Below are 17304 nucleotides of genomic sequence, written 5' to 3'. Positions count from 1 at the left end.
TGCAGAGGATCTCACATTTTATGTTTTTTTATCAACCTCCTCTTACCGTTTTATCTTTGTTGAATAAAGATGTGTTGAGCAATGGATTTCCAGTCTGACTGAGCCATTTATCTACCAACAAAAAAATGTGAGAAAATAAGTATAATTTAAGAGCCAAATTTAAACCAAAATAAATCCACACATAATGGAATTAATATAAAACAAAATCCAAACATATTATTTACGCATACTTCAATTTCTATCAATATTGTCAATGCCTCAATAGTAATTATTATTCAATGTAAACAATTTCCAATCATTAAACATATAAATACCATCTTTTCGAAATATGATAAAATATCAAATTAATTACAACATGAATACAATCATATTACTAGATTCAACGTTGGGTTCTATAAAATAATTATAAAAGTACGTAATTTTTTTTTAAAAGTTGCTATAAGCATATCGTCCCTCATCATATGATATATTCACTTCAGTTTGCTGCTTCATTATTGCCGTCTTTTGGTTTTTGGGTTAACATGTAATTGGACAACTCATAAGATGATAGTACAAACACAATATGGGTTAAAATTTTAATTTTGAAGTTAAAAGTTAAATTTTAAAAAATAATTATTTGGTACATAGGTGGTGGAGATTTTTAAATACAACATAAAGTTATATGTCAAAATCTTAATTTCGCTCATGGAGTTAAAAAATTTTACCGCTTGTTTACTAAATACTTAGACAAATTATACTATCCACGGTCAGTGGGATATAAAAAAACTCCACTTGCGGGTTTAGGAAGGTGTCAAGTGTCTTTTTCAATTATTTTATTTTTATTTTAATACTTTTTAAAAATAAGTGACATCAATCCTGACCCACTTGTGAAGTTTTGTTACTCCACTAGTAGTGTATAGGATAATAATTCAAATACTTATCCAAAGTTAAGGGTAATTATTTGGTATATAGGCGATGAAGATTTTTAACTCCACAAGTGAAATTGAGATTTTGTCACATGTCCTTTTTTATTTTTATTTTTATTTTATTTTTATTTTTAAATACAACATAAAGTCACACATCAAAATCTCAACTCCATTTACCAAATACTTATCAAAAGGTTTAATACATCATTTGATATTCGAGTTTCACTTTCTTTTTCTAGTATGGTACCCTTTTAATCCAATGAAGTACTTGTATTTGGTAAAAGTTATACGTTTTGATATCCTAAGATAACAGTGTCAATTATTTAGTGTTTAATTGAGATTTTAAGGTTGATTTAATGAAAATCCATAATGAACTAATAATAACACAAATTAACTTTATCAAATGATCAAAGGTTAAAGTCCAAAAAATTATAACCATCAAATCATATTTAACAAATTAAATATAAAAGTAAACAAATTCACAATTATCATTAAATTTATTTTATTAATAAATCATAAAAATTCAAATCTAAAAATATTAGCAATTAACTATCATTAAATCAACACTAAAACTCAAATTGGTATCAAAATGTATAACTTTATCAAATACCACGTCAAATACCAAAATATAGTAATTAACATTTAATATTAGACAAAAAAAACACAAATATCACACTAAAAAATGTCAAACTTAAATACACAATAATATAATAAAAAAGTTAAAACTATAATTCGGTACTACTATTTAAAAGTTAAAAGAGATAAAGTTTCTATTATTCATAGTTGAATTTTAGATAAAATAATTGTATTAGTTTCACATTTTTATATTTTTTTATATTTTAATTTCTCATGAAAAATATCTTCATTTGCTCTCCATTCTAATTATAATAATCTGATTATTGCTGGAACTAAAAATCTTGGTTAACAGTTGTTTGAAAAATAGTTTCGTTCTAACTACTGTTAGAACAGAATCTAGGCAAAATTAGAGAGTTTGCACAATTAGTCCAATGCACAAGTGAGTCAAAGAAATAAAAAGAGAGATCGACATACGATATTTGTTAACGCAATTCAAATTCTCTAATCCTACATCTGCGAAGCCTTATTCAGAGAATGATTTTATTCACCAATTGTCCAGATCACCTATTGGCTTAAGCCCAATCTACCCTTACATAAAGAAGTAATTGTAGCCTCAATATCGACCCCAATCGTACAAATCACTCTCCCCCAAATACCTCACTTTACATAATTTCTCTCCATCACAAATCCCTACACAAAAGCGTATCAAAGACACCCCACATGGCTCCCCAAGAATGCCAATCAGCAGCCTATTTATAGGCCTCTTCAAGTGATCATCCAATAGCGTTTTAATAGGCTTGAAACACTCGTTTAAAGGCTGATTTTATCCATTAATTATCTTTAGTATTTATCTCACAATAGCCTTCATAAACAAGTTCCCTAACAGCTTGAGATACTCCCTTGAATAAATCTGACATATATCTCTAAAAAATGGCACTTCAATGACCAAGAGATAAAATACTTTTATGCTTATCAAACCACCTTAAGGTACTCTCCATTAGGAGACTTAGCATTCAAGTTGACCCATGCTTCTGTTTTGTCAAATACATCATACTCAAATAGACAAAATTCTGCTTAACTGAAACTTGCACAAGGGACAAAATGATGAGCTAAGTAGAAAAACAAGTTCCTTATAACAAAACATGAACAAGCACGTAAAAAAAAAAAAAGAAAAACCAACATCTCACAACATATTTTATATCAATAACAAATACATCAAAATTTAAAAATCATGTTTCTTACATAATTTTCAAAGGTCAATTGTTCTAGCTTAATTGTTTTTTCTTTTCAATGCTTAATTATATAGTTAAATAACAATTTTTATTTTAATTTCACTTTGGATGGAAATCAAATTCGCCCAAATTTTGATAGTAGTACTCTCTTTCCAATGTCATCTTTCATGGTTGAGCAAGACCCTACTCAAGTTATAGGCAAATGAACTTCTAAAAAGGTGCGCCAATGAGTAAACAAGCCCCCTTATATGGGGGAGATGATTATGGATCGACCAGAGGCAACCAAAATGTCTTTTTTATGACAAGTTAATGGAATCGTGGGCAAATAGGAAGTTTGAAGGAAAAAAAGTTGATGATGAGGATACCAACTTATTAGATGGTGATGTTTTAATGAATATGGTAAATGGTATCCCAGCCATCTCTTTTTCTGAGTGGGTTCATTACTTGGTTGAACAGAGTATCTCGAAAATAGTTATTCTAAACTTTTTTTTATAATGAATTAGTTTCAATACACTTTTAAACAAGGTGCATACTTTATAGAAACCTGAGCAATCGATTCAACTTATGGACTTGGAAAATGATTACTTTATAGTGAAATTCCAATTAGATGAGTACTATTGGAAAGTTTTATCTGAAAGATCATGGGTTATCTTTGGGCAATATCTAACAATCCAATTGTGGTTGGCATCTTTATCTACATGCCAACCATATCCTTTGAGTGTGGTTGCTTGAATCCATTTATAGGAACTTTCGGGTTCCTGTATAAAAAAAAAGTCTCTTAAAAGTCATACAAAGCACAATAAAAAATGTGATCAAGGTAGACTATAATATCGATATTGGGGTTCAAGGAAGATTCGCTAGAATGGTCATTATAGTGGATTTGAACAAACTTCTAATCTCAAAGATAAAGATAGAAGACATAACTCAAAGAGTACGGATCCTTGCCAACTATGTGTATTAGTTGTGGCAAATATGGTCATACTAGGGACTTTGATAGAGGGTTGCGCGCGGACCAAGATCGAGTTGTCAAGTTACGGAAAACTCCTACGAAAACTCTAAACGTTTGGATCTGAAACGAAACAGCAAAACTGAATTAAAATCAATTAGATCTGGAAACTAAAAATCCCCAAATCAATAAAGAACAGCCAAGAATCAAAACACTTATGAATAGATGTTCTTGGAAGCCAAGACCACGAAATTAAGCCCCAAGATTAACTTCCAACCAGCCGAATCTATCAAAGAACACAAAACAGCAAATAAATTAAAACAGATTACGAAATCAATTGAAACTAATTCTAGGGATTGGACGGCAAGAAAAGAGGGGTTTTTGTGAAATCAAAAACGTTTCTTTATGTCCAAGGAAGGGTCAAATCAGATCTTGGAGTTTTGGAAAGGTTGAAACGCAACAAGAACAACAAACAAATTAGCTAATAAAAATTGACACAAGCAGAAATTTAAAAGAAATTTAACAGCAAGAAGATAAAGATAAAGTCCTAAGAAACCTTGAAATCGATAAAGATTTCACAACTCCCTTCAAATAGCTCTAATCTCCCCTCCAATGAAGAACAATGGTAAGAAGAAGGCTGAAGATGGCTTCCACAATCAAAAAGATTGTTAAAACAACTTCTAAATAAAACTCAAGAGAAAATTCTTGGAGAACTCAAAGAGAATTTTCACTCAAAGCAAATCTGAAATTTTTAATATATTTGAGAAGTATAATGTGTATAAGGGTGGCTGGCCAAGCCATACATATAGGTCTTCTAACTATTTTCCTAGTCCTAATAGGAAAACTAAAAAAAAAACCTAATTTTTTTTTAGTTTCAAGGGAATTTCGTCCAAGGCCTTTAATGGGCCTCTTTGGGCTGAATTTTTACATATAAATTTATTTATAAAGTCTAAAAATTAAAACTAAGTATTTAAAGAATTAAAATTTTACGAATTGGGCCACTTTGACAATTTGGCCTGATTTTCAACTAAGTCTGATTTAAATTTCAGGATTGGGCTTGGAACATCTTATTGGGCCGTGTCTTCAAGAACTTGGGCTTGTAATCCGTTCTCTCCCAAAATTGGCTTGTTAATGCTCGTAACTGAGATCTAATGCACCTTAGTTGCAAGATTCGGGTTCTTGGACCAAGATTTCGAAGATTTGAAATCTTGATTTTCTTGATTCTTGAAATCGCTCAAAACAGCAAAATTGGACCAAGATTCGGTTTCTTGATTTTCTTGAAAACAAGAAAGTGAATCTTGATTTTCTTTTTCCTTCGTATACGCATCTAAGGCCTTTGTGACTCGTATCAAACTTATACCTGATGGCAATTTGGGGAAGTGCCACTATAGAAGAAAGGGAGAACTTATTAATGCAATCGCCAAACAAGGTAACAATTGTTGAATCAAAAAATTTTAGACCTTGGATGATTATAGAAAGAGGAATAGAAGGCAATAACGTAAAGTAGATGAAGTCAATGCATATAATTTAAGACTGCAACTTATTATATTATTTAATCAATCAATGAGTTAAGAGAGAAGCAAATTCGACATCGATTTATACTAAAAACATAGCACAAATTGACTATGATACCAATTATTAAAAATATCGGTTTAGAAAATAGTGTTATTAGGCACAGCGGAAATTTAATTTTTTTTTCTTAAAATTGAGTCATGTGGTATTTATAGCAATAAGCCTTAAACCAAATCATTACCTATAGTTTGTGTGAGGCGGTTTAAGTCATTTCTCGGCTTTCTACCAAACAGTCTTCTCTGCTATCTTCAAATCTAAAGTTGCTTTGAGTGTGAGCCCAAACTTTTAATGGAAAAGTTCATTTCTCTATGGGAATCGGAAACTTTAAACTTTTTAGAAAATAAAAATTATTCTTGTAAATAAATTTGTGCTATGGGAAACTCTAAGGGATACTATTTATAAGAAAATAATGCAAGAGTTTTACTTGAATAAGGGGTAATTAAATAAGAAATAATGCAAGAGTTTTACTTGAATAATGGGTAATTAAATAATAATAATTTAATATAAAAATATAGTTTCTCCTATTTGGGAAACCTTAGGTGACGATAAGCCTAAGGGATACTAGGGTTTGTCGCCCCCTGCCACAAGGGATGGGCTCACTGGGCCCATCTCATGTACTAGGTACAATTATGTGTGTTATCTAGACTTTTATCCAACACTTATAATTTGTCAAGTCAATAACTATTTTTCTATTTCCAAAATATTACTTAATTAAATTAAATTATCCAATTAAAATATTTTATTAACCCAAATCTAATTCTGTTAAAGTCATAGCAACTTCAATTATTTAATTGTGTCCAATAATTCAAAGTAATTAATTTAATTTTTATATCATCTTTTAAAATTAGCGAGAAAATGCATTCATTGTAAATAGTGATACATGTTTTAGGGTGAGTTTGGATGGGCTGTGTGTTTACATGCGGTTAGTGTAAAAACAGCGGTGGCGGTGAGATTAGATACTGTCGCAATACTGTAGTGTGAGACAAAAAGTAAACTAAACGCACCGCACCGCACCCATCCAAACCCACCCTTAGTCATCATGAAAAGCCCAGTGGAGGAAAGATACATTGCTAGGATCGCTAAACTAGTAGTATAAAAAAAACTATCAAAGATGCACTATAGTGTTCAACCATTAATAACAAGATTCTAGCCCTGCCACCATTTGATGGAGCCGACAATGAACTTTGGTTAACAATAACAATAACAATAACAATGAACTTTGATTAAAGCCCAAAAGACTCTTTAACATTAGTGATGCACAAAACCAATTTCCAAATGGCCAAACCTCCTTCAGAAGTTCTTGAAACAAAACTTCCATAAACAAAACTAAAAGTAACAACTAAGAAAACCACTAAAACTATAACTACTAACATAAAGCTTTCAGAGAAAACAAAGTAGACTACAATCACAGCTATCACTTATAGAAAAAGTAGAATGGACTTTAATTATGAACATGCTTTCACCCAATAGCACCTATTGTCTGCCAAGAAAACTACCGTAAAAGCGATTAAAAATCACCAAAAGAAACTAAAAGGAATTTGGAAAGAAAGTATAGTTAAAATATCGTGCAATACCATTAGATCTAAACGCAACTTATTTTGAGAATTGAAAATTTAAATTCTTTCATTCAAAGAAAACGAAGCCATAGCATTGTTGAGAAATGTCTTGTGTGCCTAGATTCAAATCCTGTTATATGTAAATGACGTGTATAAATCTCTAATTTTAGTTTAGATTATTTTGACACATTTATGTTTGTACTATGATCACTTTGTACGCACTGCAAATTCAATCTAGAATAAACTTCAAATAACAATATGTTAACTAAACTAAATTGAAAATTAATTTCAAGAAGATTTTAGTCCGATGACTTGGTTAAGATTATTCTGGTTATAGTTCAAATAACAATATATGTAAGCATTTAACAACTTGATGTATCGGATTAATAATAATAATCTCTTGATATATTGTAATTTGCATGATGAAGAGAAGGGTTAAATTCCAAGGAATTATTATTACAAATTTCTCCTTTTTTTTTTATGAAATCATTATAAAAAAATAACCTGACAACTCAAACATAATGATACTATATGGGGCTTAAGAGCTTTGGTAAGTTCAGGGCTCGAAGGCAGCAATCTCATCTTCAAAGGTCTCCAAAAACAGCAAAAACATCACTACCAATGTAATCATTATCAACCAAACTCACCAAATAATAGCTGCTCTGAACCTGCAAAAATGGAAACCAACCCATTTCATTATTATATTTATATGATTCTTGTCAATAATCCTATGAAAAATGAAGTTGCTTGAGTGAAGAATATAGGGTAGGCAACCGGAGGCCTTCTATAAGATCAGGTTAGGTGAAACCCTAGCAAGCATCAAAGTGATCAACTACTGCTCAAGATTGGATAAGTTCATTTGCTAACCTCTTCTAGCAATTTTTTCGACAGATCCCCTTCTGGGTACAATGCAGCCCATGCTCTTGACCAGATTTCGAATGCTTCATCCTTCCACACCATGAAGCTGGCAGGATCCACCACTGTTGGCTGGATTATTTCTTTGGCTGGGAACACTCCCCAAGTTACAGCATTAACATCTGTCGCGCCAATGTTCGATATCAAATTCCCTTTTTTGTTGACAGCAATGTAGGTAATAGATGACAAGGGCTTGCATTTATTGACAAGTGCATCTAGTTTTTCCTTTGAGCAAAAAAACTCAAGATAAGCCTTCTGGTAAACATACCCTCCAGGGCCACCCCAACCTGCAAGCAGCCAAGTTTGAACAAGTTAGAGCAAAAAACAGCACCAGCTTTTACTACGAAAACTGTAAGATGAGAAACCATAGGCTCTTAATATTTTGAAGTTTAAATAGCAGTCTGTTTCTTTGGATAATCTTCCAATTGTATGCTCAATAAAATACATAATTCAGTTCCTTCTTTAAAGTCTAACACTTGTACTTACCGACAGATAGAGAATCAGAGAGTTCACCATTGACAGCAGGTTGGCTATTGATAGTAAGGAAACCCTTCAAATTGATCTTTCCCAGCTGTTCATGTATGATCTTTGTCTCAGGCTGAAGTGAATCCAGTTCGGACCAAGGACTACTTCTCAACTTACCCAGACAAAAACTTTTAAATTTCTGACAAAAACCAGTTCGAGATGAACAATATCATAATTATATTTGACTGACATAAAACTAGAAAAGACTGAATAGATTCCAAGCAACAAATTCTAGTACCTCTTGAATATCATCAATGCTTTTCAATGGGGTAGCCCATTCTTCTTGAAGTTTCTTGTCACGTGCTCGACGCCTCATGAACTGTTAAGAAATTAATCACTTTGGTCATACAAAAGAACTAATGACTAGTGGCAACAGTTCCCTGACCAAACTATAGTGCTCGACATATCAATATTTGAGCAATAAAACAATATCATAAAAACGAATAACTTCTTACATGAAAACAAATGTATGAGTCGCAAGAATAAAAAAATAGAAAAAAAAATCAAACGTTTAACTAATTTATCAAATTCCTATGAGCATCTAGCATATACTACTTATAAATGTATTTGACATTTACTATTCAAATTGAGGTTTCATATAATCAATAGTAACTCCAAGAGAAATTTAATGCATCAAAGATGTTTTGATATCATTTATACCAAACAAAAGAAAAGGGCAAAGGTTCAACCACTTTGTGTACCTGATGGTCTGTTAGTGCACCATAGGACGGATTTCGAGAATCACCCCATCGCCCATGTGGGAACTGATCCCAACCAATAGTCCTGGTTATGTAACTCTTAGGACGGTTAGACCTGCCATCATTAGCTAGAAGCGTCAGATATCCATGAATATTTAATATTATAACGCACTAAACTGAAGATATATAGCCAAAGACATTGAAGTTCAACATCTATCACACACCAAAATATTGGACGAACATCTTCTTTAACACGAAAAACATTTGCAGGGCGTCTCCAAGGTAAGGACCTTGAAATTTTGGACTCTTCAATCAATCCAAGATTCTGCCAACATAAGCCTATGATTAGCATGGTGCAAATGAAGTGATAATACATTGGAAAATAAAGATAAATGTAGCTGACCCAAAACTATTGCCAAAATTCATTTATCATTTACTTTCAATAGAAGAAAAGTAAGTTCCTTACAGTTTATCTTAAATTGAACAGCAAGTCATTTTAACGAAATTTGTGAGTAAACCCCAATCTTATTCTATACTTGCCTGTCTTTGCTTTCCTTCATTATTTGAACTGATATTCACCTAATTATTTGAAAGTAAACGACAGGAAAGCTTGACACTGAAAATGCTAAGAGGCAGTTAAAGGTTTTCTAAAATAAGTGAAGAACAAAAATATGTAGTTTAAGAGTTCTTATTAACCCTGCAAGTGTTCAATTTGAAGGAGGAAGAAATCTTGAACTACATACTAGTTCAAGAATTTTCCTTTCTAAATTTCAAAGTTAAAGAAGTAAATGCTATTCCATAATCACCTCTACATGCCAAAATAATGATATAATATGGGATAACAAAAACCAACCATTAGGATAGCTAATGCAGATTTCTCCATGTTTAATGTATAAAGGTGCAATGTCTTAATCCCATGAGCTAAAATCTTGCGGCACATTTCTGTTCCAAGGTGAACTCCATAGGCTTTGACAGCTTCTTCGTTGTCCTTGATAGCCTCTAAGGCAGCAGTAATCTCAGCTGGTATCTACAATGAGCCATGCAGGTGTTACATTTTAAAAATGTTAACAGAAATTGCCACCAAAAATAGCTTTTGTGGCCACTCTTTATAAGCAGTTGTAATAATCAGTTGCCAAGAAAAAACAAGCAAAGAGTGCATCAGAATGAAGTGGGATGCACTTCCAAATTAGAGGCCTTCAGAATCTTGTATCTTTTAGCCTTTTGAGAAGAATGATGCTGCTTTCATTTCCTTTATGCAAAAACATCCAACTAGTACATGCACTATTTGAATAAATTTTACTAAATTGATACTATTTAATGCTCAAAAATATCATGTTATACCGCATACCTTAGTTTTGCAAAAGCCAGTCATTCGCAAGAAACCCTTGTAGTTATTAATGGGCATAATACCCGGCACGATAGGACAGTTAATTCCAATTTGGCGACAGTCATTGACAAATTTGATAAAGATATCAGTATCATAAAACAGTTGAGTAACAATCAGATCAGCTCCTGCATCAACCTATGTAGTAAAGAAGATTTTAGCACAAAAATTAACCAATATAAATTAGAATTAAGACAATATTTTCAAATCAAGTAATGAGTTAAAGAGTAAAACCTTTCTCTTTAAGTAAGCAAGATCATTCTGATAAGCTTCAGGTGTGGCTACACCATCATTTCCTATGGCATCGGGATGTGCCTCTGAGCAAAGAAAGCAAACTATTAATAATCAAAAGCCACATGAACAAGCCTCTTATATATGTATATATGTCTATGAAAAGCACCTGGATAACCGGCAACTGTGATGCCAAAGTAGTCACCATATTTAGATCTGATATGTTTCACCTAGAATAGGAATTAAAAGTTGGTAACATATGTATATTAAGAAATAAAAACAGGGCAGAATGAGCAATGGCTTTACCAGATCAAGGGCACAGGAGAAGCCGCCTTCGACCTGGACAAACTTGTCCTGGCCGTGAGGGGGGTCACCTCGGAGGGCAAGAACATTCTGAATGCCGTTGGACTTGATGGTCTGAAGAGCATGGTCAATCTTCTCTACGGGCATATTGGTGCAAGTGAGGTGCATCATCGTCTCCACACAGATGATATTCTGCATCTTGTTAGCAATGTCGAGAGTGAGATCAGCAGTGGAACCACCTGCACCCCATGTAATGTCACAGAAGGACGGGTTATGAGCAACCATACGATCCATTCTGTCGAACAGGTTGTCTACTCCATCCTCAGTCTTTGGAGGGAAGAACTCAAAGGAAAACACCACTTTCCCTTCTTGCAAAGATTGGATCTTCTCTATCACCTTCATCTTTAATTGGATCTTGAACTCTCAGTGTCACCAACACCAACTTCTGCAAGAATTCAATATGAAACTGAGGTGTTTGAAGAGATAAAACAAGAAAAGAACAACAGAAAGTCGCAACAAAACAAACCCAAACCCGAATCTGAATCTAAAAGAATTAACTGATGGTTCAGAGCAAAAACGATCACTTTGAACATCATAGAAGAAGATAAACATGGGCAATCTTGAAATCAATCCTTTCAAAGTAAATCGTATAGGATAAAGCATGAATGATAAACTAAAAGTCAAAGATCAGATGAGCTAAAATTATAGTAAGCGGTCTACTGTTAAGTAATACATTGTGAAGAATCAACAAGGCACTAAACAAAGACTGAAAGTCCAAATCTAACATATGTTGTAGTACATTGTCCCAAATTCATGGAAACACAAAAATATCCCAGAAAAATAGGAAAAAGAGACTCACAAATGGGTTTGTGGTTGGTAAAGAGAGAGATGGGAGGTGGAGGCATTGCAATGGGAGTATTTGTATTTGAGAGAGGAACGGAACGGATCGGGGTTGGTGTCTTTTGAAATGACTCTGTTGCCCACTCAACAACCCAATGGCCTTATCCCATTCTCAATTCAGTAATTGCCCATTAATGGTCAATTCCATACGGTTTAATTATTATGCCCCTGCTCTTTTGCACTTTTTTTTAATTTAGTACAACCAATCTCTTTAATTTGAAAATATATAATAAATTTAAATTTAACGACTTTGATTTTTAAATGAGAGATTAAATTTTTTAAATTAAAAAAAGTAGAAAAGTAGAGGGAGTGAGAGGAAATTAGACCATAAGGTACAATACGGTTGTCGTATGTATTGCTTACCAACCACAAACAGCGTCAGCTTGGAATGAATCACAAAATTGGCGGTTGTATTTTCGCTTTCTTACCAAAACTCACTATTATTTTATTGTTTTAGTTTCATCCCTCTTTTTAGTTCGTACACTGAATCAGCTTTTTACCTTTTCATTATTCTTTTTTTGGCCGAATTTAATAAAAAATACCATTTTTAAAAAAGTTATTTTTTAACACGTCTTATCTTTTGGTGGTTTTGTTTTTAAGTTTCACATCTTTTTTCCTCACATTTATATTTTTAATTTATTTGTTTCAGGCTTTATTTTTATTTTTAATTACTATTTTAATATATTAATACTTCAATTAGATGGTTAATTAACAGTGATTTTATGCTTGAATGTCAAATTTGATTCCTCTTCTTAGTGCATTTGTATTTTTATTTTATATTGTTTCAAGCTTTTTTTAATTTAATATTTTAATTAATAAATATATTATTTTCAAGTTTTTTATTTTAATTTATAAAATTAAATAATTATTATCAGTTATATAATAAAATATATTTTTGATAAAATTGATATTTTATCAAAATGTTAAATATATCTTATTTTGTAAAAACATCAACTAATTCTTTTGATATATTTTTTATACATATAATATTTATTAATTAAAAATAAAGTTTTCAAGGACAAAATCACAATTAATTAACCTCTAACTACAGAAAACTAGTTGCATAAGTTTTAGCATATAATTCGAATATAAATAACTGTATCATCAAATCTACTAGCTCTAGGAACATGATTATGGAAAGATTTTGATGCGAGAGCCTAGTAACCAGCATCCCTACCGAAACTATCACCACCACGGAAACCACCATTACCACCATAAGCTCGAGGGCCGCCACTAGGTCTTTCATTGGCATAACTTACTCGAATATTTCGGCCATTGAGTTCCTGTAATTTCAGTACCACAAAATAATCAAATACCAGATTCACCAGAAACATGTTTCATATAACAATGTCTTTTTTCCCTCACCTGACCATCCATGGCTGACAAGGCATTGCTGGCAGATTCATCATCAGCAAAGTTTACAAAACCGAAACCCCTAGACCTCCCAGTGTCTCTATCGATGATAATCTTAGCTGACCAACATAAATCAGAGAATGAGAACGTGAATAGAAGCAAGTGTTATAAATCTGTAATAGATACCATCATTCGTAAACGACATGAAAAAAACGCAAAGTTCACTGGCCAAAATCATTAACCAAGTAGACAAGCAACCCGGTTATAGTTTCAATTAAAACACAATGCTACATGCTCACCAGCAGTCATCATCATTCAACTTCTGCCATGAGGAATCTCTAGAGATAAACTAGTAACCATTTCGAGAATGGACAACTCCTATGAATAGAGCCTAGACATGCGAACCATGCATTATGCATCCAAAACAGACAATAAATGAACAACAGCAAACACCTACGAAACACATTAAAATTCCTAGTCACAGTTTGTGCGCTATTACAAGTAACCCGTGCCCGAGGGAAGATAGAACAAAAGAACCCCATTCATCTGCTTGACAATAAAAGGAAGCTACTATTTATATACTAGACTACAATAGTCAAACTTATAAGAATACCAAAAACATAATATCATCAGCATTAGTGATACAACTCACCTTCTGTCACATCACCAAACCCGGAAAATGCTTCCTTGAGAGTTTGATCATCAGTTCCATATGAAAGGCCTAAGAAGCATAGATTCAAGTCAAATACACAATATAAATGATATCTGCATCTAATCTTCAGCCAAGAATCCAATGTGTCAATACCTCCAATAAAAAGCTTTTTGGTTGATGTGGACATGCAGTGAATAGAGCTAAGAATGGATGTAGCTGGGATTTGCCCATTTAACCTCAGAAGGCTTCCAAGTTTGCTAGAAAATGCCATAATATGCTAATGTAACGTTTTTTTTTTTTTTCACAGCACCAGCAACAAGAAGCGCAAACATAAACAAATGTCATGTTAGTAGCAAGAAAAACAAAACACCACATTGCAAATCCCAAAAATAAATCCTATTAGATTATAGCTGAATGGGTTTAACATGTAAATCAATCTCACAAATATGTCCATAATATACCTACAAAGAACATACAAGATCAATGTAATTCAGCGAAACAGGATGAAGATACAATGCACACGCGCACACACACACACACACAAAAAGACAAGATCACTGTAAAGAAGTTCAGTGAAGGCCAATACGAGTAGCAGAAGAGAAATTAAAATAATCCCAGTCGTTCAATATGAGAGCCAATACATTTTACGCCATCATTGCATTAAATTAAGAATTCAAGGTTATGATTGAATTTATAACTTTTTTATTCATAATAAACAGCTTTACGTAGATATTTATTCCTTCTTCAAAAAGAAAGGCTTAAACTTCCCAGTTATTGAAGTAGTAAAAACAAAAGAAAATAAAACATGTTTCATATATCCCATGAACAAGAAAACTATGACACAAAAAAAAAAAGAAAAAAGAAAAAAACCCAAAAAGAGAGGACTGCTACAAAAACATTAAAAAGAATCAAAAAAGAAAAACCCTAAATAAAATTAACAAAACAAGATAAATTAACCCGAAAAAGAATCAGAAAATTCATCATCTAAACTTCAAATTGATGCCAAGAATGAAACCCACAAGAGCTATAAAGCAAAATTACCTTTAAGAAGAGAAAAAGGACAAAGAAATTTGTGAGAGAAACAGCAAGAAACGAATGAAGCTGCTAGGGTTTAAGAGCTTTGAGCCACAATGGAGAAAAATATAATCTCTTGCATCGTTTAATAAAAGGGAGGTTTAAGGAGTTTTGCTTAGATACGGTGTGGGTGCATTGTAATCCTTTCCTATTTTGTGCTTTGATTGATTGTACCAGTGCGATAATTTGGTCGAGCGTTGGTCTTCAGTGGCAAAACGTACATTATGTAATGCGTAAAATTGAGGAACCGTAGAGAAAAAGACCGTACGTGGGTGAGGCTATTCCTTTTCTGTTATTGGTCGGCGGTATGATCAGTCCACGTCAGCAAAAATATCTTGAAATTGGGTTGGGCTCTAAACCTGGTTATTGCGGATAAATACTGTTGGTTGGGTTTTTTTATATTAAAAATAGAATAAATTGAATTTATCACTTAAATCCAACTTAAGAAGTAAAATCCAATCAATTGAATTGAAAATTTTTAATTCGATTTTTTGGTTTTTAATATGGATTTTTTTAATTCAAGTATTTATAATTTTATTTCTTTTACTTTTTACATAATTGTCTTTTTCTTCAATTTACTACGTTGCATCACTTTTACTTTTATTTTTTAAATTAATTATTAAAATAATTTTTCATGAACTCAAAAATTATTTATTTTCTTATTTCTTTTACATGGCCAACACATCATTACTTTGATATATGAAATTTATAATAAAAAATAAGATGAATATCATAAAAACAATCGAATGTATGAAATTTATGAATATTTATAATTTAACTTTTAGAACTTTATACATATAAAAAGTGATAAAAGATTTCCCGGAATATGCAATTTCAAATTATTGTACATATAAATTTCATAAAATTAAATGATAATTTTTATTTTCTTGCATATAAATATTAAAATTGAATTAGCTGAATGATAAAAATTAAAACGAATATCATAACAAAAAAATTAACTTATCAATTTGGATTTTAAATATTAATGGTATTAGGTTTAATGAGTTTAGGTTTTAAGAGCATTAAATTTTAATGTGATTTGAATTTAAAGTTTAAATTTGGACTTGGGTATATAAATGGTTATAGGCTTATGGCATTAGTCGGTTTATTCAATTTAAAATGTCAAAACTAAAAATCAATCAAATGAATCAATTAAATTCAACATGAAAATTGATTGAATTAAAAAAAAATTGGTTCGGTATTTTTTTTTTTGGCACACTCCTAATTAGAGGTGATCATGGGTCGGGCTAGGTCGGGTCCAGACAAAATTTTAGGCCTATTTTCTAGGCTCGAGCCCAACCCGGCCCAAAATATGGACTTAAAATTTTATTCAAGCCTGACCCGAAAGAAAATTGTTAAGTCCGAGTCCGGCCATATTAAATTTTACAGCACCAAAATAGCATATTTTAAAAAGAAAATAGCATATTAAATTTTAAAAAGTATATTTGATTAAAAATAAATAAATATATATAATATATAATTCGGGTTGGCCCAGCCAAAAAAAGTTTTACCTTATCCTTCTGCTTTCCTTCTTTGTGTTGTAAAATTATTCAAATCAATGAACATTTATTTGGCACTCAGAAGTTTGAAGTCATGAAATAGGCTGGTTTGTCATTTTTATGTGAATGCTAGAGTTTAAAATATTTTAAAATGTAAAAAGAGTTTTTATTTTTAAAATTGTTTAAGTCAATATTAGTGTGATGAGGCTAGAATTGTTTAAGTCAGTTGTCTTTAGGGTTTTTTTTTTTACTTTAAATCTGCCTAAGTCAACATAACTCTCAAAAAGTAATAATTCTTCCGAAAATTCTCTAAGACATCGAAAACAAAACGGAAATAACTCAAAAGTGAAGGAGTAACAGAAAAGCTTAGAAAGCCACAAAAAAGCAATGTACAGCAAATGTTTAAGTAGATGCTCTCAAAAAATATTTTTTTAACTCAATAATAAAATACAATGGGATGATTACAAATGAGGGGAAGACCTATATTTATAGTTGAGCTCCCTAGATCCAACTGTATAGATTGAATTACATCAATGACTAAAATTAGTGTTTATCTACAAGACAAGAGTCTTAAGGGATTTAAACTATATACATATTTATCCCATAAGATTTACAATAATTAGCCTAGTAACTCAAGTTTTACTGGAGCATTTCATTGGGTCATCAAGACAAGTAGATGAGATTTTCCATGTGTTCCACGAATCGGGTTATTTTGAATGGGTCAAATGAGCCCCATTTAATCAATTGACCTCAATGGGACGTTCTTTGTGCATTCTTCACAAGTTTTATTCCGCGACCCGTGACACTAGCTTGTACGAATACATACCGGTCCATATTGATTGGTAAAAGAAAATAATATTTTATATTTTTATATTAACTACTTTTATTTTTTTACAATTACATTTAGAAATAATATATAATCATTTATTTAAGTTATCTAACTTAATTACTAAATTTAAAATTTATATTAAAAATATTTAAAA

General features: G+C 31.8%; 2 protein-coding genes across 2 annotated transcripts; both read right to left on the bottom strand.

Annotated features, from left to right (window-relative positions):
• Window positions 1-7142: 7142 nt before the first annotated feature.
• Window positions 7143-11861, bottom strand: LOC105777284 (methylenetetrahydrofolate reductase 2). The gene is made up of 12 exons (XM_012600458.2): window positions 11703-11861; window positions 10847-11288; window positions 10710-10770; window positions 10544-10626; window positions 10274-10447; window positions 9779-9952; window positions 9150-9250; window positions 8929-9040; window positions 8466-8546; window positions 8189-8366; window positions 7655-7989; window positions 7143-7455 (listed from the first exon to the last, which is right to left on the bottom strand). The coding sequence occupies exons 2-12, from the start codon at window positions 11243-11245 to the stop codon at window positions 7372-7374; spliced, it is 1782 nt and encodes a 593-aa protein (XP_012455912.1). The 5' UTR covers window positions 11246-11288; window positions 11703-11861; the 3' UTR covers window positions 7143-7371.
• An 891-nt stretch (window positions 11862-12752) lies between these two features.
• LOC105778252 (glycine-rich RNA-binding protein 2, mitochondrial) lies at window positions 12753-14958 on the bottom strand. Its single transcript, XM_012601917.2, has 5 exons — window positions 14790-14958; window positions 13902-14025; window positions 13749-13817; window positions 13109-13215; window positions 12753-13026 (listed from the first exon to the last, which is right to left on the bottom strand). The coding sequence occupies exons 2-5, from the start codon at window positions 14017-14019 to the stop codon at window positions 12901-12903; spliced, it is 420 nt and encodes a 139-aa protein (XP_012457371.1). The 5' UTR covers window positions 14020-14025; window positions 14790-14958; the 3' UTR covers window positions 12753-12900.
• Between the last annotated feature and the right edge of the window lie 2346 nt (window positions 14959-17304).

This window comes from Gossypium raimondii, chromosome 10 (assembly GCF_025698545.1).
Source record: "Gossypium raimondii isolate GPD5lz chromosome 10, ASM2569854v1, whole genome shotgun sequence".
In the NCBI taxonomy this organism is placed as follows: Eukaryota; Viridiplantae; Streptophyta; class Magnoliopsida; order Malvales; family Malvaceae; genus Gossypium; species Gossypium raimondii.
This window is presented reverse-complemented; position numbering and strand designations above follow the sequence as displayed.